General features: G+C 28.9%; 6 protein-coding genes across 6 annotated transcripts; 3 read left to right on the top strand and 3 right to left on the bottom strand.

The window, feature by feature from the left end:
* The first annotated feature begins 2,016 nt into the window (after positions 1–2,016).
* On the top strand, positions 2,017–11,129 carry hlk (hulk). The gene is made up of 18 exons (XM_027339489.2): positions 2,017–2,985; positions 3,075–3,257; positions 3,327–3,467; positions 3,541–3,626; positions 3,703–3,964; positions 4,039–4,134; positions 4,230–4,322; positions 4,395–4,526; positions 4,587–4,949; positions 5,015–6,408; positions 6,493–7,098; positions 7,162–7,300; positions 7,385–7,522; positions 9,189–9,272; positions 9,339–9,569; positions 9,643–10,013; positions 10,086–10,365; positions 10,465–11,129. The coding sequence occupies exons 1-18, from the start codon at positions 2,547–2,549 to the stop codon at positions 10,821–10,823; spliced, it is 5,397 nt and encodes a 1,798-aa protein (XP_027195290.1). The 5' UTR covers positions 2,017–2,546; the 3' UTR covers positions 10,824–11,129.
* LOC113789899 (ABC transporter G family member 20-like) lies at positions 10,910–13,704 on the bottom strand. Its single transcript, XM_027339491.2, has 3 exons — positions 13,379–13,704; positions 11,953–13,324; positions 10,910–11,895 (listed from the first exon to the last, which is right to left on the bottom strand). Exons 1-3 carry the CDS (start codon positions 13,553–13,555, stop codon positions 11,141–11,143), a joined length of 2,304 nt encoding a protein of 767 aa, XP_027195292.2. The 5' UTR covers positions 13,556–13,704; the 3' UTR covers positions 10,910–11,140.
* Positions 13,705–13,893: 189 nt separating this feature from the next.
* LOC113789823 (uncharacterized) lies at positions 13,894–16,576 on the top strand. The gene has a single exon (XM_027339410.2). It carries the CDS (start codon positions 13,970–13,972, stop codon positions 16,541–16,543), a length of 2,574 nt encoding a protein of 857 aa, XP_027195211.2. The 5' UTR covers positions 13,894–13,969; the 3' UTR covers positions 16,544–16,576.
* A 148-nt stretch (positions 16,577–16,724) lies between these two features.
* Positions 16,725–18,180, top strand: LOC113789725 (uncharacterized). The gene is made up of 3 exons (XM_027339299.2): positions 16,725–17,312; positions 17,386–17,757; positions 17,827–18,180. Exons 1-3 carry the CDS (start codon positions 16,944–16,946, stop codon positions 18,178–18,180), a joined length of 1,095 nt encoding a protein of 364 aa, XP_027195100.2. The 5' UTR covers positions 16,725–16,943.
* A 62-nt stretch (positions 18,181–18,242) lies between these two features.
* Positions 18,243–19,586, bottom strand: LOC113789724 (neuroepithelial cell-transforming gene 1 protein-like). The gene has a single exon (XM_027339298.2). The coding sequence runs from the start codon at positions 19,401–19,403 to the stop codon at positions 18,243–18,245; it is 1,161 nt and encodes a 386-aa protein (XP_027195099.2). The 5' UTR covers positions 19,404–19,586.
* A 1,074-nt stretch (positions 19,587–20,660) lies between these two features.
* On the bottom strand, positions 20,661–22,790 carry LOC113789659 (uncharacterized). Its single transcript, XM_075820062.1, has 4 exons — positions 22,325–22,790; positions 21,898–22,075; positions 21,407–21,836; positions 20,661–21,279 (listed from the first exon to the last, which is right to left on the bottom strand). The coding sequence occupies exons 1-3, from the start codon at positions 22,619–22,621 to the stop codon at positions 21,433–21,435; spliced, it is 879 nt and encodes a 292-aa protein (XP_075676177.1). The 5' UTR covers positions 22,622–22,790; the 3' UTR covers positions 20,661–21,279; positions 21,407–21,432.
* Positions 22,791–23,132: the final 342 nt, after the last annotated feature.

Below are 23,132 nucleotides of genomic sequence, written 5' to 3' on the forward strand. Positions count from 1 at the left end.
ATATAACAATTGATTCGAATAATTCGATAATTGAATCAATCTCTGCTATTCAACGTATTAAGCATTCATAACAACAGATGGAAGTATCATCATTAGCAATTTAGAAAGAGAAAAAAAAACATTAAAATTATTTTTTGTCACTAAAAAGGATCAAGAATCGTATTTAGAATTTTTCTTCTAGATATTTGATCAACAACCGCGACAAAAATAAAACATTAATGAAAAGCTTGTTTAGATGTGCATAGATGTATGAAATGTTTTATTTTTTGACAGTTTATAAATTTTTTTTTTTTTTTGATAATGCTCAAAATAGAAATTTTCATTTCAAGTCTATTTTATGGATTCTAAAGTTGTTTTTTTTCTCCTTTTCTTTCTTCATAATAAGTTGATTGAATTATATATATTTTTTTTACAATTCTTTCTTACTTATTTTTTTTGGTGATCGCATTCAACATCTTTATTTGGGATTGGTTTTTTATATCGTTCAACAACAAAATGCGGACAACGAATGATTTAACTATTGAGGATAGTTGGTATAGTTTACATATCAAAATGTATGGCATATCTTCTTTTTTTTACATTTGTATGTCAAAGTAGCAATCGCTATTGACTTAGTTGCCAGAATCAGACGTTTTTTTGTTTGTTTGTTTGTTTGATGACAGGAATTCTTCTCCATCTTTCATATGGGTGGTGACAATTGAAGTCAAGTAAAATTGTTGTTGATGTTTGAAATCAAAAGAAAAATGTTCTGTATCAAAAGAGTTTATTAAAACATTTATAAAATGATATTTAAAAAAAAAGATTATGGGATAATCATTTGAAATCAGATTTGATTCGTAGTAGAAAAAAAGAAGATCGATTCTTCTATCAATCGACTAATTCAGATTTTGTTTTTTTTCAGAATTTTTTTTTCAAAATTTACCATTCATTTTAAAAACAAGATAAACAAATTCTTTCATTTTGATTGCATTTTTTTCAAAATGAAAACGATGAAAAAAAAATTCAATAACAAAAGATTCGATTTAGAAAAAAAAATTTTAACAAAAATCGACATGGATATTCTGTGTACAATCCGACACATGCATACACACACACACACATATGCCAAGAAACTTGAACGGCCTATTTCTTTTTCTTTTTTTTTATTCTTTCTTTTTCCCTCACTTCATCTTTCTGATAACAACAAGTCATTTTAATAGATTTTGTTTTCTTTCTTTCTTTAAATTCTAATTTCTGGCAAACATCTTATAAATCTTTGATGTATATATAGTCAAAAAAAAATTATAACAGAATCAAAATATTAGCTCCGTATGGGGAGTTTTTAGTTTTCAAATCTTCGTTTTTTTTTACTCTCACTCTTTTTATTTTAGCAAACTGATTTAAACTCACACATCAAACATAATAATAATGTTTGTGATTGTTTAGTAAGTCAACAAATAAATTCATTTGGAATATTATGCTAAATGTTTATGAAGAGGAAAAAAAAGAAAAAGTAGAAGAAAAAGAACAAAAAAAAATTAAATATTTCAAACTAGGCAAACAAATTCGGTGATGATGATGATGGTTGATGAATGATTCTTGCATGTTGGTTATACTATTTTCCATTATCCTCATCATCATCATCATCATCATTATTATCCCCGGTTATTGTTAACATGTCTATAAGATATTCGGTAAACGAAAGTGAGAAAATAAATCCCGAAAAGATTTCCATCAATTTTCGTTTCTATCTCTATCTTTTTCTTTTATTCAACAACAAGCATTTTCCCTCTATTTTTCGTTATTGTAACATCATTTTCGTCATTACAATAAGGACATAAACAGAAAGAAAATTTTGTTTTGAAAATAGAATTTTTTTTTGTGAATATAAGTGAACGATAAGTGAAGGTGATATATAACTTTGATTTTTATTTTCGTTTTTATTTTCATTCATTCATTTATAAATATTTTTTTTTCATTATTGCAACAAATTTTTTTTCTCGTCTAGGTTAATAATAACACACATTTTTTTCTGTGTTGCTAACATATGAAAAGATGTATATGGATGGATAGTTGAATGAAGAGAAAAAAAAATATGGAAAAAAAGTTAATGAGAATTTCTCCTTTTTTTCACCGAAATTCTTGAATGAATTGTGAATGTGGTGATGGTGATGGTGATGATGATGATGGTTACCGTTGTTTGTGTCCCGAAGTTAAATAATTTCACTTTTTTTTTACTTAGAAATCGAAATTTTTTTTCCAAATATCTAATCGGATGAAAATCATCATCGAATAAAGAGTTTTTTTTAATCTCATCTATTTATTTCATTTAGAGTTCGATAATTTGATTTGATTCAATTTTTTTTCGATTAGTGAGTGATTCGATAAAATTTTATTTCATGATTTTTTAATATTAATAAGTGTATAAAGTAGTTAATAAATATTTGTGATTAATATTTAATTATCATCATCCCAACACACATATAAACGCTTATTTTATCTGAAAAATCTTTTGTTTCAAACAAAAGATTCGACAAAAAATAATAACAACAACAACAACAACAAAAATGTGTTCAGGCAACCAAACACCATTATGGTGGCTGCCATTTTCAACATCAGGTATCCGATATGGAAAAACATCATCATCATCATCATGCTCATCAGATGAATGCTCATCATATAATTCATCACCATCATCGTTTCGGACCATTAATCATAAACGATTATGTCCGATATCATCATCTTCCTTTGCATCATCATCATCATCATCATCCTTATCATCGTCATCAACATCATTATTATCATCATTCTCATTACCATCATTATCTTTAATTCAAATATTTATAATGACCATATTGGTTACGATTATAATTCCATCCAATCATTTGGCTATGGTCGAAGCATTGAAACGTCGTTCACCATTACATTCGGATGTTATTGAAGAAGTTGAAGCTAAACGTCTGGATAATCTTATTCAAGAACAGGATTATATTGCTGTCTTTTTCTGTAAGTTTATAATCGTTTAGTTTTTTTTTCTCACAGAAAATCATCTATGATCATATTTAAAATTGTTTCGGAAAATAAAAAAAAATCAGATACTCGAACCTGCGATAATTGTAAAGATATTCTCGAAGAATTGGAAAAAATTGATGATGACGCAAATAAGTATGGTGTAGAATTTGTTAAAAATTCTGAACGCGCTGCATCAAAAAAATATGGCATTAATCAATTTCCAACATTGGTCTATTTTCGTCACGGTGAACCTACAATTTATGAAGGTAATCATAAATTTTCATCTTTTTCAACATGGAACATTGCCAAATGAATTTCATTCATATCAATTCCAGGTGACCTGATGAATGAAGAAGAAGTACTCGAATGGCTTATATCAGTTGAATCAATGGATTTACCAGATAGAATTGAAGAAGTCAATGCAAAAATTTTACAAAATTATATCGATGAACATGATTTTGTAGCCGTTTTATTCTGTATGTATCTTTTTCATTTCTATTGTAATGTAACAATCAATAATTGTTTTGCAAAAAAAATCAAATAAATTAGATAAAAAAAATCACAAGAAAAGCGATAAAGTATTGCTCAAATTGGAAGAAATAGATGATGATGCTGATCAGAAAAACATTGGATTTGTATGTTTATCATTTTAAAAATGTTTTTTTTTGTTCAACAATGATATAAATCACTATGACAATATTTTCTATATAGGTAAAAATTTCCGATGAAACTTTGGCATATGAATACGGTCTAGAAGATTTACCATCATTAGTTTATTATAGAAAAAAGATTCCGATTGTTTATACCGGTGATTTAGAAAATGAGAAAAAAGTACTTGATTGGCTTATCGAATTTCGCGATACAGTTGATGATCCGGATGAATATATTGAAGATTCGGATGAAATCGAAGATGTTAGCGCATCTGTTTTGCAACAATTAATTGAAAATACTGATGCATTGGCCGTTTTATTTTGTAAATATATTTTAGATAATTTAAAATATTACTTCCGATTATGAGTAATAATATTATCATTTATTAAATTATAGATGATGATCAAGATGAAGATAGTATGGAAGTTTTACAAGAACTTGAAAATATTGACGATGAATGTGATCAACATGGAATAGCATTCGTTAAAATTGGTTTGTAATATTTTTTTTTATTATAAAAAAAGCTACTCTAATCTTATCGTATTTGAAATTGAAAAAATTTCATTAATTCCGATTTCCATCACTAGATGACATTGAAGTGTCAAAAAGATTCGGTATCGAATATGATGAATTACCGACCCTTGTTTATTTTGAGGAAAAGATTCCGAATTTTTATCAAGGTATATATGCAATTTTTTTGTTGTTGAATGGATTCAGTTAATTTCTTATTCTATTAATGATAAATTTTACAGATGATTTAATGAATGAAGAAAAAGTATTGGAATGGTTGATTCATCAGAAAAATACCGATGAAATCGAAGATGTTTCCGATACTGTTCTCGAAAATATGATCGATTCGACCAATTATTTGGCTGTATTGTTTTGTAAGTATAAATTGAATTTAATCGTTCCAATGTTTAACATAAAGTCCATTTGTTTCTTAGATGATCGACATGATAAAAATTCTCAAGAAGTACTCAAAGAGCTTGAAAATATTGATGATGAATGTGATGAAAAAGGTATTGCATTCGTCAAGATTGATGATGACAATTTAGCCAAAATCTATGGATTACACGATGAATTACCATCGTTAGTATATTTTGAAAATCGTATACCATCTGTTTATCAAGGTGATCTTCGCAATGAAGAACAAGTACTGGAATGGTTGATTAAACAACAACATTCGGATGAGATTGAAGAAGTTTCACATGAATTGTTGAATGTTTTGATTCAAAAACATAATCAATTGGCTGCATTAATCTATAAACCGAAAGATAAACAAAGTGAAAAAGTTCTCAAAGAATTAGGTTTGTATTCTATATTTTTTTGTAAATAAAAATAAATTTCTCAAATTATTATTGCACCATTCTAGAGCACATTGATGATGAATGTGATGAAAAAGGTATCGTTTTTGTCAAAACCGATGATGTTGAAGCAGCCGAAAAATATGGTGTTCGTAAATTACCAGTGTTATTATTTTTCAAATATCAAGTACCTACAACCTATAATGGTGATCTAACTGATGAAGATAAAGTTCTTGAATGGTTACTTGATCAACAAGAATCCGATCAAATTGAACAGGTCAATTCACGTACATTAAAAGGTTTGATTGATTCGTCCAGTTGGTTAGCCGTTTTGTTTTTTGATCAATCAAGTCAATCACAAAAATGTCTCAAAGATCTTGAAACAATCGATGATGATGCTGATCGTTATGGTATTCCATTTGTCAAGATTGATGATGTTTCCGTAGCAAAAGATTATGGTCTAGCTGATGAATTACCGGTATTGGTTTATTTTGAAAATCGATTGCCTACCGTTTATGAAGGTGATTTGACCGATGAAGATGCTGTACTTGCCTGGCTAGTCAAACAACGTACAGAAGATACAATTGAAGAAGTCACCGAAGAAATTTTAGCTGATCTATTGAAAGAACGTGAATACGTTCTTGTCTATTTCGCACCAAATGATTGCAAAGAATGTGAAAATATCCTACACAATACTTTGGAACATATCGATGATGACACCGATGAACATGGTATTCTTTTTGTTACTACCGATGATCTGGCCTTTTTGCAGAAACATTCGATTAAAGTGGACAAATTTCCAGTGCTGGTATTATTCCGAAATGGAGAACCTATCGTCTATCGTGGCAGTCTTAAAGATGGAAAAGCTATCATGGATTGGCTGACCGATGATGATACGTTGGATGATCCCGATGAAATCGAAGAAGTCAATGAACGTATGTTGGATAAAATATTGGATCGTAGTCCCTACGTTGCCGTTTTATTCTCCAAAGACAAATGCTCCGAATGTGAAAAGGTGTTGCAGAAACTCGAATCGATCGATCATTTGGCTGAGGAAGCTGGCATCGATTTTGTACGAGTCAAGGATCTTCGATTGGCCAAAGAATACAACATTGTCTCTTTTCCAGCTTTGGTCCTGTTTAGACGACGAATTCCATTGTTCTATGAAGAAGGTTCATTAAAAGATGCTGATAAAGTGCTTAAATGGCTTGTCAAGCACAAAGATTCACATAAAGATGTCATCGAATTAGTCGATCGACATATGTTACAGGTTTTGCTTGATGATGTTGATCATATTGTTGTATTTTTCTACGATGAACGTGATTGTGAAGAGGAAACGGCCAAACGACGTCTGAAGAATAAATCAAAATCTGATGATGGTGATAATGATGATATTTGTGAATTAATATTACATGAACTTGAAAACATTGATGATGATACAGATCAGCATGGAATTCATTTTGTTAGTTTTAGTTTTAATTTTCAAACAATGAAACTTGGTCCATTCATATTATTTTGATGTTTCTTTTTTTTGCTATATATACAGGTCAAAATCGAAGATGGTGAATATGCTCGAGAATTAGGTATCACTCAATTACCATCGTTAGTCTACTTTGAAGATCAACAACCTTCAATTTATGATGGTGATTTACTTGAAGAAGAAGAAGTTCTTGAATGGTTAATCAAACAGAAAAATGAAGACACTATTGAAAATGTTAACCGGGAAATATTGTTCCGTTTAATTGCTGAACGAGAATATCTGGCTGTTTTCTTTTTCAAACCAGATGATGATGAAAGTGCTGAAATTGCTGAACATTTAGAAAAAATTGATGATGATTGTGGTGATTATGATGTTGCTTTAGTTAAATGTAATGATCAATTGATTGCCAAAAAATATGGTATACGTAATCCACCCGGTTTGGTATTTTTCCGCCGTGGTAAACATATCCGTTATGAAGGCAATTTGTTTGATGAAGATGAAGTTCTTGAATGGTTAACCCGACCAGATAATATGGAAATGTCTGATGCAATCGAAAAAGTTAATCGAAGAATGTTTGAACGTATGTTGGATCGAACCAATCATCTGGCCGTTTTATTCTATTCAAAAGTTGATTGTAAAAATTGTGATAAAGTTTTAGAAGAATTGGAAAAAGTATGATATTAACATTTATCTTAATTGATGATAAACTCAAAGAAATAATTTTAAAATTGATAGATTGATGATGAAGCCGATGCAGCCGGAGTGAAATTTGTAAAAATTGAAGATAATCAATTGGCTAAAGAATACGGTGTATACGCATTACCAGCATTAGTATTTTTCAAAAAAGGTGAAGATGTTCCAGTTATATTTGCAGGTTAGTGTTTAGAACGAATAGATTAATGAATGTTGAATAATTGATATTGATTTCATTTTCGAATTTGTTGTTTTTTCAATTTAGGAGATCTAAAGAAATCTGATCGAATACTTGAATGGCTTATCAATCAAAAAGATCCATCATTAGATCGAATCGAAGAAGTTGATAGCGGTACATTACGTAAACTAATCGAAACAGCTGATCATTTAGCTGTATATTTCTGTAAGTATTAATCAAATTTTTTTTTGTTGTTGTAAATAATTATTTTTGAAAATCAAATATGCCGAATGGCAAGCTGGCCGTTCTTTCCTTTTTTATTGCTTAAAAAAATATATACTTATTTAACATACAAATACACACAAAAACACACGTACACTAATACAAACGCACAATATTTTTTTTTTTTGTTGTTGAAAAAATTCAAATTAGAATCAATTAGTCTTTTTTTTCTCTTATTCAATTGAAATATTGATAAATCAATCAAATTAATAATGACGACAACAACAGCGAAATTTAATTTTTTTAAAAGAAAGAAAGAATCTCATTTTGAAACAGGGAAAATTTTTTCGATATAAACAGTGCAATTTTGACCATAGGAATATCAAACAATCAACAAAAAAAAAAAAAAAATCTTTTCCTTTTTATCCAGTTTTCTGCTTTTCATGTTTTCATGTTTGTCGTTTATCATTATTCTTGTTCTGTATCTAAAGTTATGTTTCTCTCTCTCTCTCTCTCTCTCTCTGTTCTCTTTTTTTTCATTCTGTCCTTTTGATCTCTGGAAAATTTTTATTTTACCCTTATTGTTCGATCGATTTTATCAACACCCCCAACAACGACCAAAAAAAAACAAACATACATTTGAATATATAAATATGAAAATCCATTAATATTGTTGCTAAATTTTTATTTAATTGGATTTTGTAAATGCAAATTTTGTTTGTTTGATGATTTGTTTTGATACAAATCTGAAAAAAACAAACATTATTTTCTATTCTTTTTTTGAAAAAATATTTTGGCTTAATTAAAAATTACGAAACAATCTCAACTTAAGATGATTTTCTTGGAAAATTTTCATCATCATCGTCAACAAAAACTAAAACAGGTGCCGATGATTCAGTAAAAGATTCAACGTCATCATCATCATCATCATCAAAAGATGGTATTCGACATCAACAGACTAAACAATCGATAAGTAAACAATCACAATCAACCGGATCGATGGCATCCAAATTACCTCCATTGCCGAATATTGATAAAAAATCTATGCCAGCCAATACGATTACTAATAAGGCAAAATCAACTGATATGAAAAAATCACAATCAACACAGGAAACAAGTAAACAAATCAATAAAGCTGATAGTAAAACAATAAAATCATCGATTGATACATCGAATGCAAAAACTGTCACCAATCAACAACAGCAGCAACAGAAAATCAAACCAAAAAAAGTGAAATAAAAAAAAGGAAGTTTCAACGAATTTTGTTTCATCAAGCATGAATTATTTTTTGGTTCATTTTCATTAAAATTATTTATTTATTCATCAATTTAATTTGATGATTGAAATTTGCTCATACACTTCTCCACCCCCCACATACAGATACAATATAGTGACAATTATTTAAATCTTTTTTCGTTGTTGTTGTTGTTCATTCTTTCACATACATCTTTACACACACACACACACACACTAATGAACAAATCAAAATTTTATGAAAATAATTCATTTGAATAGAATATACGGCCGTTATTTTTATTTCTTTTTGCTATTCTTAAATATTTATTGAAAAAAAAATTTAATAAAACAAATGCTCAAATCAACAATGATTTTTCTCTGTTATCATTTATTTTTTTTTCTTAAACAAATCAATCATCATATTTCAAAAAAGATGTATCGGATTCGGAAGAATGTCAAAAAATTTTAGAAGATCTGGAAAATATTGATACGGAAACTGATCGACATGCAATCATATGTAAGTGAATGGATTTTTGTTTTGTTTTTATTTTCATTTTCATAATCATTTATCATTCGATTCAAGTGGTTAAAACACAGCAGACCAACATTGCAAAAGAATATGGTATCGAAGAATTTCCAGCATTAATTTACTTTGAAAAACGTATACCAAGTATATATGAAGGTGATATATCGGCAGAAGAAGATGTATTACAATGGTTAATACAGCAAAAAACCGAAGATACAATCGAATCTGTTAATCGAGAATTATTGGAACAATTAATTACCAATACACAATATTTGGTAGTCTATTTCTGTAAGTGTATTTGAATAATAATTTAATCTTATCAAATGTTATTGTTTTGTTTGACACAAAAAAAACAAATTAGATAAACCGAATTGCCGAGCATGTGATATAGTACTTGAAGAATTGGAAAATATTGATGATGATTGTGAAATATATGGCATTAATTTTGTTAAAATTCAAGATCAAACATTGGCCAAACGTTATGGAATAAAAAATTATCCAGCATTAGTTTATTTTCGTAATGGTAATCCATTAATCTATGATGGTGATCTACGTAATGAAGAACAAGTATTTGAATGGCTTATTGAAGATGAAAATCGTGAACTAGCCGATGAGATTGAAGATGTTAATGGACGAATGTTAGAAAAATTGATACATGATAAGCCATTTTTAGCTGTGTTATTTTATGGTCGGGAATGTGCAGAATGTGAAGAAGCTATTGAAGCACTTGAGGTGATTTTATATAAAACATTTTATTAACTAAGAACAAAAAATTATTTTTTTTTTTTTTGCTATTGATCACAGGAAATTGATGATGATGTCGATATTTATGGTTTTGATTTTGTTAAAATCAATGATCCTGTTGTTAATGCTGAATACAATGTACAAACATTACCATCATTAGCTTTATTTCGTAAAGCAGATCAATATCAATTTTATGAAGGTGATCTAACTGATCAAAAAGCTGTATTAGATTGGCTTACATCGAATGAAGTGTTTGAAATAAAAGATGAAATTGAAGAAGTTAATCGAAGAATGTTGGAAAAAATAATCAATGAAAATGATTTTGTAGCAGTATATTTTTGTAAGTTTTTCTTCTGTTATTTCTAAAATCATATTTTTTTAAATCCATAAATAGATTAATTTTATAGTTTTCTATTTGAATTTTACTTAATTTGTATAGATGAAACCGAATGTTATGATTGTGAAAGTATATTGAATGAATTGGAACACATTGATGATGATACCGATCAATTGGATATAATGTTTGTCAAAATTCGTGATACAAAATATGCACGTAAATATGGTATACAGGATGTACCGGCATTAGTATTTTTTCGTAAACGTTTTCCATCCATATATCGTGGTGATCTTATTCGTGAAGAAGAAGTACTTGAATGGCTTAAACGTAATCGTTATCGTCATCCAGAATTGAATTTTTTTATGTATGCAATAACCGCTATTACCGGTGCTTTTATATTATATACATTATTCTTAATATTCTGTATTAGGCCAAAAAAAGATAAATCTAAACAAGAATGAATGAATGAATCAATCAATTAATTGGTAATAATAATAATAAGATTCTAAAATTCAATCACAATAAATTAAATTGTGTTCAAATCAAATTAAAAATTTTTTTCAAAATAATTTCTTAATTTATTATAATGATTTAAAATAAAAATTTATACAAATTGTTATCAAAAGAAAAATAATTAATGTTAACTTTGAGTGCGTGTGTATGATTGGATAAAATATCACAAGGAATTTCTTAAAATCCAAAAAAATAATTGATTTGTCAATGTTAATAAATTAATCGATGAAAATCGAACAAAAAAAAATAGGAAATGAATAAATTATTAGATCTTACGGAATTTAAATAAAAGTGATGCGGCCAATGTAAATAATATGATCCATGTTATAGTAACAATGAAACCAAGTTGTACTTCGAAACGATCTGGTCCCCAGCCACGTGAAATCATATAACGCATTGATTCGATTGGTATTGTTTGTGGTAATAAATAACTAAAATATCGCATATAATTATCCATTGCTTTGATTGGCCAAACAGTACCACTTAGCAAAAGATTTGGATAGAATGATCCTAATGCCAACATTGTTGCAGTTAATTCATCGGCAGCAACGGATGATACGAATAATCCAAATGACATTCCACAGAAGCTTTGCATTAAAGTGAGTAAGAATATGAAAAAGAATTCACCATGATAAGGTATCTTGTAGATGGGAAATACGCAGATCATAAGCAATACGACTTGAACCAATAAAACAAAAAATTGTGTGATCAAATGTGACAATATGAATTGAAAATTGGTTACACCAGCTACAGTAGTTCGTTCAATAAGACCATGTTTTCGTTCGACAACAAGTACCATTGCTGTCAATGGAATAGCAGCGAGAAATGCGATTGATAATATAACACCGGGAGCCATAAATTCGGTGAATGTAGATTCATGTGAACCATAAATTGGTGTTGAAAAATTGATGGGAAATTCAATCAATGCAGGACTAGAGCCCATTTGATGTAGATATTTACGAGCAACCATTTGAAATGTGTCAATTACTTTCTCATAAACAGTTAATGCAATTATTTGATCTGCGGAAAAATAGTTTTTGAAAATATGAATAAAATTGCATTGTTATCATTACTTACTGGACATATCAGGAAAAATTTTTATGGTCGAACTATTTAATGTTTCTTCATCAACGTTGCCCATGAGCAAAAGTCGATCATGAAGTGATTCGGTAAAATTTTCATGAATTGTAATTGCTGATGAAGCTAGACCATCACGAACGGCTTGTAATGCTTCTTCCGCTGTTCGACAATGTATTTGATTGATTGATATTGGATCCAATTCACGTAAAATATCAACAGTTACATTTGATCTCCAATCACCATTATAGACTGCAACCGGAATATGGTTGATATTACGACCAATACAAGCACAGAACAATATAACAATGATGGTTGGCAATAAAAATTGAAACAAAAGATTGCCCGGTGAACGTAGTAATGCGATTGTGTTTTTACGAATAATGGCCATTGTTTGTTTCATATAAAATGTTTGATTTTTGATCGAAACGTTTTTACGCCAATAGCTATACATTGATCGTTTTGATTCATAACCATCAAACAATTCATCACTACTTTTAGCTAAAGGTTTGCTTTTGGCTAATGAACCGATACCACTTGAATTGTCATTCGATTCAGCTGGATTACCATTTGAACAGGAATCATTCCAATTAGGATCATTTTCATGGCCAGTAGATGTTTCGCTATTTTCTTCGATTTCACTATCATCCATAGAAAGATGGCGATCATTACATAATTTGAGAAACACGTCTTCTAATGTTTCTAAATGATATTGTTGTAGAAGAATATTTGGTTGTTGTTGAACCAAAATTTGTCCTTGTCGCATCAAAGCAACTTGATTGGCACCACGGGCTTCTTCGATATAATGAGTCGTGATCAATACAGTAAGTCTTTCACTTTGAGATAATTCGGTAAGATGTTGCCAGATTGATTGGCGAAGTAATGGATCAACACCGACAGTAGGTTCATCCAGAATCAACAAAGGTGGTCGATGAATAAGAGCTGTGGCAAGAGAAACTCTTCGTTTTTGTCCACCACTAAGCGCACAAACACGTCGTGAACTTTCAGGCAAATCAAGAAATTCGACTAAAAAATCAATTCGTTTGGCAGTCATTAATGCTGGCATCTGATAAAGTGTTGAAAAATATTCCAATGTTTCACGAATGGAAAGATCATCAAACAATGTTATATCTTGTGGCATGTAACCAACATCCATTCCGGGAATATTTGATTCTTTTGAACCAGGTTTTTTGCCAAACACACGAATAGAGCCCGAATCAGGTTTCAAACAATTAAGAATACATCGAATCAATGATGTTTTACCACAACCAGATGGTCCAAGAAGACCAAATATTGAACCAATTGGTACAGACATGTTAAGATCATTGAGAACTGGTGTTAGTTTTGTACCTTTGCGATAGCTAAGGCGAACCTGAAAACAAAATTCGTATTAAAAGTTGATCGGCAAAACAATTTTTTTTCTCACCTGTTCCAATTGAATGGCCAAATTGTTTGAGTCTAAAGCGTCATTACCATTGTTTAATTTGATTGTTGATGATTCGGTGATTGCTGGTAATGTCAATACAGTATCCACCAATGGATCTTGATCAATAATTATTTCGGATGATTGATTAATTGACTGTTCATTAGAAGTAGCCATCATGTCAATATTATATACGATTGAATAGATGGTATAGTTATTTAAAAAATAATCAGTCACAAAAACGAAAAAATCAAAATAAAATCAAAATAACGATAAATGCCAAACAAAAAAAAATGCTTTCGATGCTATGATTTAAAATAAGAAATAAATAACAAAATGGTTTGGCTTAAATAGTGAAAAATATTTTTTACTTATCAAGATTGACATTGAGCACAAGTGCATCTTGCAGTGTGCATAAATAAAGTTATTATTATTAAGATTGACATTGACCATGACAATTAATGATGAATGTTTGAATTCAATGTCATTGATAAAGTGATGAGCATTTTTTTTCTCTCTCTCTCCCTCTCTTTCTCATCAAATTTGACATTTCTTATATTCGACTTGGCAACATTGTTCATCAAAATAATTGTTATGGATACAATGTCCAGTAATGAACAACATAGTGAATATGCAAAGTTTAATTATGTATCTCAACGATTACGTTTTGATCCAAACAATATCCAATTAATGACCAAGATTTACAATCGTGATTCTCCTAACGCAAATCTTTTGAGTATAATTTGGACAACATATGATAATAAATGTTTTGCATATGGCCACAATGCATCTGGCTGTTTGGGCATTAATCAATCACCATTTTTACAAGCAAAAAAACCAACCTTAATTCGAGAATTATCTGGTCAAAATCTGATCAAACTTTGTTCGGGACAGCTTTTTGTATTGGCTTTAACAAAAAATGGTCGATGTTATTCATGGGGGGATAATCGATTTGGTCAACTTGGCTTATCTCGTTCAAATTCGCACATAGGTAAACCATCATTAATCAATGCGATTAAGGATCCAATCGTAGATCTGGCGTGTGGTCTACATCATTCGTTAATATTGACAGTAACCAATCATCTGTATTCGTTTGGTTCAAATTTGACCGGTTCTGTGGGGAATGGTACAACATTTCATCAATTAAAACCTGTTCAATTGACAGATTTCACACTAACACCATCATTTGGTGGTGTGGATTTTGTTGATATAGCTTGTGGTGGTTGGCATTCAGCTGCTGTCAATCTTAAAGGCGAAATATTTGTCTGGGGTTGGAATCATACCGGTCAATGTGGTCAAGATGATTTAAAATCAAATGTATTGTCACCAACAAAATTGAAAACAAATCTATTAATTCAATCAGTTTGCTGTGGTCAAAATCATACATTAATGTTAACATATGATGGAAAAGTTTGGGCCATGGGCAATAATCAACAAGGTCAATGTGGTATCATTTCAGAGAATGATTCAATTAATTTTACAAAACCGATACTAGTTCCACTTGATGAACCTGTTTCACAGATTGGAGCATGGGCTAAATCAGATATTTCCATTGCCAAATCAAAATTGGGAGGTAAATTTTTTATATGGGGATCAATGAAACCTACCGAAACGATAACAAATCATAATTCGGAAAGGAAAAATAATTTAATACATAAAATATCGTTATGTTCATTGGGAATTCTATCACCCATTCATCAAACAATGAATCAGATTTTGGCAAATTTTGATCAATTTAGAATAACTGATGACCGTAAATTGTTACGATCCGAACATCAAGTTAATTTTCCTTTTGAACGTATTCTAATTCATCATGATAATATCGATATAAATGTTACAAATAACAAATTATTAGAAACATTTAATAATCAAAATGATTGCGATATTGCCATTGGATTTGGTTCATCATGTCAACAATTTGATTGTCAACGAATAATTTATGTTCAACAATTAATATTGGAAAGATTTAATAATTTTTTTCAACGTTTACCAAAATCATGGATTATTGTTGATGAAGCTCAATCATTAACACCACCACCAGACGAACAAATTGATTTTGATGGCCAACCACAATCATTGAGTGCCGATGTTTATTCGACTGATGGTGTTCTGATGACAAAATTTATTCAAACATTAAATCGACAACGTAAAAGATTCTATTTACTTTTATTGGATAAAGATTTAGTTAATGAACGTGCTATGTATGCCTATTTAATGTTTCAATATAGTACACAAAAATTTTTAATCATTGCAAAACAAGATCTGATCAAACTATTGCGAATAGCCGAATTAATGGACGATAAATTACTGATGAATTGCTGTCTGAATTATATTGTTGAAAAATGTCCCGATTGTATGGAACAGATTTGTTCATTATTTAGTCAAGCATTGCGATTAGAATTATCATCAGTAATGGATTTCTGTGTAAAAATATTTCAATCAATTCCAGAAATAGAAAGGCTCGATTTATTAGAAAAAATCTATCGAAAACGTGAAGAAACGTTTGATCTGAAATTTCATTTTATAAACAATCAAAGTATAACGAAAAAAGAAGAATTCGTTATAAAATGTCACAAACTTGTTTTATTCGTAAAAGGAAATGTTTATCAATCATTTTCCAATTTCAAATGTTCACAATTATTCGAAAAAACCTTACAGATGGCGAATATTTCTTCAAACGAATCAATTGATTCTATTCGATCAAAGTTATTACGTATGGATTGTATTGACCTACCTGTTGATGAACAATGGTTTTTCAATCATAAAACATTCGAACTTTTCTTCTATCACATTTATCATGGAAAATTTCCAATGAATCATATGACTGATAAAGAATTAATACAATTATATCATCTAGCCAATCTGATGAATGATCCAATTATTTGTTCAGAAGTTATTCAACAAATACGATGCCATATAAGTATAGAAAATGTATGCCATTTTTATAGCCAATATTGTGTAATGACATCATCCACAACAACAGATTCTAATGAACAAAATGTTTGTTTAGATGAATTGAAACAAATCTGTATGGAAACGGCAAAAGAAAATATGACCAAACTATTTCGTGGATCTGATTTTCAATGTTTTATTCTTACCAATGATTATATTCTGAAAGAATTTATGTCAGATTTATCAAATCATTTGAAAACAACATTTTCATTATGATCCAGTTGAATAAATAAATTATTTTTGTTTTTATTTTGTTAATTTTGATAATATTCGAACACAAAGAATCGTTTTTTTTTTTCAATTTACATCATGATTTTAATAGCGTTTAAGTGACCAAGTAGTGCCATCTTTTGATGAGTATAGCAAAGAATTATTCACAGATTGAATCCATGTGTATACATTGATATCCTGATGAATTTTTTTATAATCTTTTTATTCTATCAAAATATGTAACAGAGGAAATAAAACTTGAAATGAAACACTCATAAAAATAGGGAGTTTTTTGTTTTTTGTTTAAATTTGCGTAAAAATCATGTTCTCGTAATATGTTTTCATTATATCCGTATAATGATTAGATTGTTGATTTTTATAATTTTACCAAAAAACTTATTCAATAATGAATTTGAAGGTAATAATTATTATTATGATTGGATTAGTTTTACCTTGTTTATCTGATGAACAATGGCCAATAATAACAACAATTAATGTGATGGATATTCAAAATGATCAAGAATCAATTATGAATGTTGATGAAAAAACACCATCAACACTTATAATGACAATGCAACCGAATGAAGAATCCAAAATTCATACAGTAACCGAATCATATTTATCATCAATAAATACTGTGTCTAATACAAATGCAATGGAACAAACTGTAACCGATTTCGAATCTACTGATAGTCAAACTTCCATTGTTAACAGAATTAATTCAAGCAGTCAAATTGATAATTGCCTAAGTAATCAAACAATTGCACAAATTGAGGTAATTAATTTTATTGTAATTTTTTCTGAAAAAATTATAAATGATTACTTTTTTTCATCATAATCGGCTATAGAAAATAGTCGAAAAAATAATAACCAATATGAAATTATCAATCGATGAATCGAAAAACGAAAATATTGCCGAAAAATCGGATGTAGAACACCATATAATCTCAACTACCGTTGATTCAATCATTTCAACCGGAAAAACAAATATCGATAATTCGCCAACAACAACAACAACAACTTTTTCATTTGAAGAAAATATTACCGAAAATTCTAAATTACAGCAACAAACAACAGATATTTTTCAGGTAAAATCAATGAATCGTACACGTGTCAATATCGCTGCTGTTAGTGGACAATGGTTAACCGTTTGGATATGGTTATTGTTGTTGCAGATTGAAATATTATTGATAGCTTTAATAGCTATTTGTATTTTAATGGTGAGTATTGTTGATTAAATGGTGCAATTTATTTTATTCATTGTTTTCCAATTTTTTTTATGAAAAAAGCGAAAAAATTTCATCAACAATAATAACAATAATGATGATAGCGTTAAATCTATATCTAAATATGATTTTGCTTTTGATAACAATGCTCTTATTAATGATCAATCAGCTAATAATTTAGAATCGGTGAATGAAAATTGTTCGTTTCCTTTATCATCATCATCATCATATCAACCACCGGAAATTCAACGTCAACGTCAAATACAAATGAATCCAAAACGAGAAAGATTTCAACGAAAATTATCCGAACCATTATCGACCGAAAAACCAGATGTTTCAAGTAGTAAACAGTATTGGCTTTGGGGTCGTCCTAACACACCTATCCTGAAAAGTGTTATAAATGAATGTCGTCTTTAATTTTTTTTTATTTTTCGAAATTTCAGATTTTTTTCTAATTGAATTTATAAAAAAAAATTAAATCATCTAGCTATTAAATTGAATAAAGTTGCTAAATATCGTAACCAAACGATACGATCATCTTGTTGTTTGAATTTGATTGTTATATCAAAATTGATTGATTCATTTGTTGAATATAATCGAAGCCATTTTGAATGACGTTTTGTTGAATTATTAAAATTTTTATGATTAGAATTTTTCATTTTATGATGATAATGCAGATCATTGCCGATTTCGATTTCAGAACGAATAAGAAATTTATTACCCAAAGGTGAACAACGAACCAATATAAGTAATCGATCAAAAAGAATGAGACAATTTTTTGGCCATTTTTTTGGCCAACAATGAACAGATGATAATAATATTAATCGTGTACAAGTGGAAATTATCTTGTTCTTGATATTGATAGAATTTTTGTTACGAATTGAAAACTTGTTGATCAAATCATGAAATTTATTTTCATCGATTTGTGCATCGATTTGACTGATGAATGTTGTTATATGATGATTAAGTTTATTCAATTGATTAATTTCTTGTTGATCAACAGTTCGGCGACAAATTTCAGCCAATATTAATGGATATTTCATTAGATGTCGTCGTGGTTGATCTAGATGTGATGCTAAATCTAGTTTTTCACCGTATTTTCGTATTCTTTCGGATTGTAAAAAATTAACAAATTGTTTTTGTTGCATTTTTTTATGCAAAATTTTTCTAGATTGAATCAAATTTGAACAATAAATTTGATAATAATATAATGATTTAGTAAATTCAAACATAGCATTTGCTGGACATTCAAATAAACCGTTTTTCTGAAGCATGGCAAGATTTTTAATAAAATTTGAATGAATTTCGGCTAAACGTTGTAAATCGGAAAAAATGATTATCGATTCTTCAGGTGAAATTATACGATACGTTAACATTGGTCGTTGATATATATGAATTAATTTATTTATTTTACAATAGATATTTATTTCAGCATTAAATAATTCATATATTGCATGTTGATATTTATCATATAATATATCTTCTTTAGGATAATATTTAATTTGTTTGGATAATTGATTATCCATTTGATCCAAAACATATTGTAAATCTTGACCAGCTTGTGATAATAAACGATATCGTCGATATTCATTTGGTAATATTGGTAATTTTTCCACAATAATTTTTCGTAATAAAGACATTTTTTTGAATTGATTGATGTATTGTTATTATGATTGAATGATAGAATTTTTGATCATAATATCGTTGGTATTTATATAATGAAATAATTATAATTTCATCATTTTGAATTGAAAGATTTTTTTGTTGGATGAATAATCTTTGTTTTATATATTTTTTTTTCACTATAGTTCAAACAACAATGTGGTAATACAGAATTTTTTTTTTTGTGTTACACACAAAACAAACATTATGGTGGTTTAAAATGAGCTAAAGAAAGCGAAGAAAAAAAATTATCATTTTTTTTGGGATTCGATTTTTTTTTGATCATGATAAAAATTCGTGATAGATTGTGAGAGAAAAAAAATGAGAAACATAAAACAATTGTTACGAAATTATTTCGTCCAAAAAAAAACAATGCTAAATTTATATTGGATGAGAATTCGAAACGAGCAATATTATAATGAATGCGGCTTAAACCGGCTTGATTTTTTTGTTGTTGTTTGTCGTTATTGTTATACAATATCTATGATGAAAGCAACCAAAAACAAACTTTTTGTTTTTATCTATGACCAGTTCAATGAAAATATTGCAAATTTGAAATTAAACAACAACAAAAAAAAAAATATGAATTTCTATATTTATTGCAAGATTAATGATAATAATGATTATGAATATTATTATTAAAATCTAATAATAAGATTTTAATATTCATTAATAAGTATCTAAACAATATTTTTGATGAATATGAAAATTTTTGTTTACTTTTTCAAGGAAATAAAAGTAAAAACAATTTTTTTTTGTAATATCCAAATAAGAGGCCAATGAAAAAAAAACAAAGCAAAACCAAAACAATTTGTTTCAAACATTATGATCGATCAAAAATGACCCATCCATGTGCAACATTAATCATATATATTCTTCATTTATAATCGAATAAAACATTAAAATATTTTTTTGTTTGTTTGTTAAGTGATTTCTAATTCATTTACAATGTCATTGGTAAGTTAAAATAAACAATGAAACAGGAAAAAAATGTTGTTGTTGTTTTTTTCGTTTGCCAAAATAGAATCTTGTATCCGATCATCATCATCATCATCGATTCATATCGATCATAACAATTATCTCTATGATCATTAATTATTATTATGATTATTTCGAAATCGATATTAAAAACATTTTTATAGTTAAAATTATTTATATGAAATTATAAATAATTTCTGATATTTCATATATTTTAATGAAAGCAATGTATATGTAAATATAATAATACAAAAGTGTCAAGTCATAATTTTTTTTAAGTTTATTTGTCCATTTTCAAATCACACCATCCTCATTCTCATCATATTTTTACAATATCCATGATCATTTTAATATATTTTGTTCAAAAAAAAAATAATAATAATAAATTTTACAGCGAACAATAAAAACAACAACAACAACAATGATGATGATAATGAATCAATTTATTTGAATGTTTATCTATTGTCTAATCAATTTACCTGAATGTTTACAAATTTAGCAAGCTAATAAATCTTAATTAAATTCATTTGATTGAATTTTTTTTTCACTGTTTTCTCGCTTTACTTCATATGAATGATGAATGACAATTTTGAAGAAAAAAAACAACAACAAAAATAATAATAATACATAAAACACATACAAAAAAAAAAAAATAAAGTTAAAAATTAATAGAAAAAAAAAGAAAAGGAAAATCGACATCATAATGAAAAAATGAAAGGTAAACGTGTTTGGAAAAAAAACAAAACAAAATAGTATAAGTGAACAAATTAATTCAAAAAATTTTTTATAAAGAAAAAAAAATTTAAAATCTGATTGATTGATTGATTGATAATGGCAAAAAAACCGAAAATGAATGATGAGAAAATCAATCGGTTGCTGGTCATAATAAATGAAAAAATAATAATAATAAAATTATTAAACAAACAATAAATCTTATTAATTTTTTTTTGTATTTAAAGTTATTATAAACCTGTTATACTTTTCTATAATTATGTATACTTGCCATTTTTTTTTTTTTTTGATTTAAGTTCAGTATTTTCCGGATAATTTTTGTTGGGTAATTGGTCCGGCCGAACCCCCTCTAAAACCACCACTACTGCTGCCACCACTAGAACCACCAAATCCAGCACCATATCCGGATGCACCACCACCATGAGAGCTAGCGCCACCACCAAAACTGAATCCACTTCCGGTATTAGAACCGCCACCATATCCTGAACCAGCAGCGTTTCCACTATATCCAGCATTACCTTTAGCATTACCACCGCGATATCTTCCAGAACCTGCAGCTGCCGAAGTATATTGTTCTTGTTGTTGCCTAACCGAAGCTGGTACTGGTTCTGGTGACAATTGAACATCGGCTGGATTTTCTACAGATCCAGTTTTTGGGTTTAGTTCCGTTAAACCACCGGGTTCGTTTGATCGAATCGATGCTACAAAAACAAACCAAAAGTAAAGAACTTTTAATCATCAAGTTTGATAGAAAAAATTTACCTCTAAAACCATCATTATCAGCAATATAATCGACAACTCGATATAATCCATTGGCATCTGTATAACCATATGATCCACGAATGGTACCACTTTGATCTTGTTCTTCATTACGATATTGATTGTTACCATATTCATCATCGGCAGCATATTGAAAATTATATGGTTCTGGGGCAGGATGCTATTTTTAATTTATAAAAAATGACATATGTTAACATCGATTGAATTATTAAGATTTAGTAAATGTTTGTGAAAAAAATAAATTCAATTTAAACATTATCCAAATAATATTATCAATAAGAAAAAAATTGTAAATTTTCTTATTGGTTGTTTGAATTTCAATCCATTCTTTAATGGTATTATCCATATATGAAGGGATGATAAATTCCAATAAATAAACAAATCTATTAAAAATTGAATAAACAATTACCTCTTCAGCATATTGTCCACCACCGTATCCACTATTAGATTCTCCACCATATGAACCACCAGTTGGAGCTACACTTGCACCTCCATAGCTACCAGTGTCAAATGATGGTAAACTACCACCACCACCGCCACCGCTATATCGTGAACGAGATGGTGAAATTGGTGCAGAAGATTGATAACCACCACCAGAGCTGCCACCAAAACCTCGACCACCTTTCACTGATCGAATATATCTTGCAGCAAATGTAGAGTAAATGGTTGCCAACAATAAAACGACAATCAAATTAATATTTTTCATTTTTATAAAATGATTTAAGTGACAAATTATGATGCAAAAAATATTATTGATTGATACAATTATGAATATCACACAAACACACACACTGGAAACACTTGAATGCAAAAGTGCACAGGAAAATAAAACAGAATTACACGAAACACATTTGATGATCTTCAAATATGATGGAAAATCAAATTGAAATTTTAATCCAACAAACGCGAGGTTTTTATAACCGAGCTAAACTAAATGAAACTAAACGAAAAACTATGGTTGGCGGGTGGTGGTGGTGTTTGTTCTTTGTGAGGGAAATCTCATTTTTTCAACAAAAAAGAATTTAAGCCTATCATAATAGTTTAATGTGTGTCTGTGTGGCCATAAGTATTAATTCATTCCCACTCGTGGCTCATCATCAATGAAGATCTTGATCTTTGACTAAAGCTAAAACAGTTGAAGGTAAGAAAAAAACGTGTGTTCCAAAAGCGAAAAAAAATTTTTGCGCGTGTTAAATATTTCTTCTCCAAGATTGGCA

The sequence above is a fragment of the Dermatophagoides pteronyssinus genome, unplaced genomic scaffold (assembly GCF_027571235.1).
Source record: "Dermatophagoides pteronyssinus isolate colony J.1.1.1.1 unplaced genomic scaffold, Derpt_VIB-CSIC_2022.12 sq0005, whole genome shotgun sequence".
In the NCBI taxonomy this organism is placed as follows: Eukaryota; Metazoa; Arthropoda; class Arachnida; order Sarcoptiformes; family Pyroglyphidae; genus Dermatophagoides; species Dermatophagoides pteronyssinus.

Excerpts from the sequence above, each read along its gene's own strand:
- hlk (XM_027339489.2), top strand. The coding sequence starts at position 2,547 with ATGTGTTCAGGCAACCAAACACCATTATGGTGGCTGCCATTTTCAACA. Across the intron at positions 7,523-9,188 it reads TCATTTAGCTGTATATTTCT|ATGTATCGGATTCGGAAGAA; the intron begins GTAAGTATTAAT and ends ATTTCAAAAAAG. Across the intron at positions 9,273-9,338 it reads TGATCGACATGCAATCATAT|TGGTTAAAACACAGCAGACC; the intron begins GTAAGTGAATGG and ends ATTCGATTCAAG.
- LOC113789899 (XM_027339491.2), bottom strand. The coding sequence starts at position 13,555 with ATGATGGCTACTTCTAATGAACAGTCAATTAATCAATCATCCGAAATA. Across the intron at positions 13,325-13,378 it reads TGGCCATTCAATTGGAACAG|GTTCGCCTTAGCTATCGCAA; the intron begins GTGAGAAAAAAA and ends TTTTGTTTTCAG. Across the intron at positions 11,896-11,952 it reads AATTTTTCCTGATATGTCCA|ATCAAATAATTGCATTAACT; the intron begins GTAAGTAATGAT and ends ATTTTTCCGCAG.
- LOC113789823 (XM_027339410.2), top strand. The coding sequence starts at position 13,970 with ATGGATACAATGTCCAGTAATGAACAACATAGTGAATATGCAAAGTTT.
- LOC113789725 (XM_027339299.2), top strand. The coding sequence starts at position 16,944 with ATGAATTTGAAGGTAATAATTATTATTATGATTGGATTAGTTTTACCT. Across the intron at positions 17,313-17,385 it reads AAACAATTGCACAAATTGAG|AAAATAGTCGAAAAAATAAT; the intron begins GTAATTAATTTT and ends AATCGGCTATAG. Across the intron at positions 17,758-17,826 it reads TAGCTATTTGTATTTTAATG|CGAAAAAATTTCATCAACAA; the intron begins GTGAGTATTGTT and ends TTATGAAAAAAG.
- LOC113789724 (XM_027339298.2), bottom strand. The coding sequence starts at position 19,403 with ATGTCTTTATTACGAAAAATTATTGTGGAAAAATTACCAATATTACCA.
- LOC113789659 (XM_075820062.1), bottom strand. The coding sequence starts at position 22,621 with ATGAAAAATATTAATTTGATTGTCGTTTTATTGTTGGCAACCATTTAC. Across the intron at positions 22,076-22,324 it reads GTGGACAATATGCTGAAGAG|CATCCTGCCCCAGAACCATA; the intron begins GTAATTGTTTAT and ends AATTAAAAATAG. Across the intron at positions 21,837-21,897 it reads TGATAATGATGGTTTTAGAG|CATCGATTCGATCAAACGAA; the intron begins GTAAATTTTTTC and ends TTGTTTTTGTAG.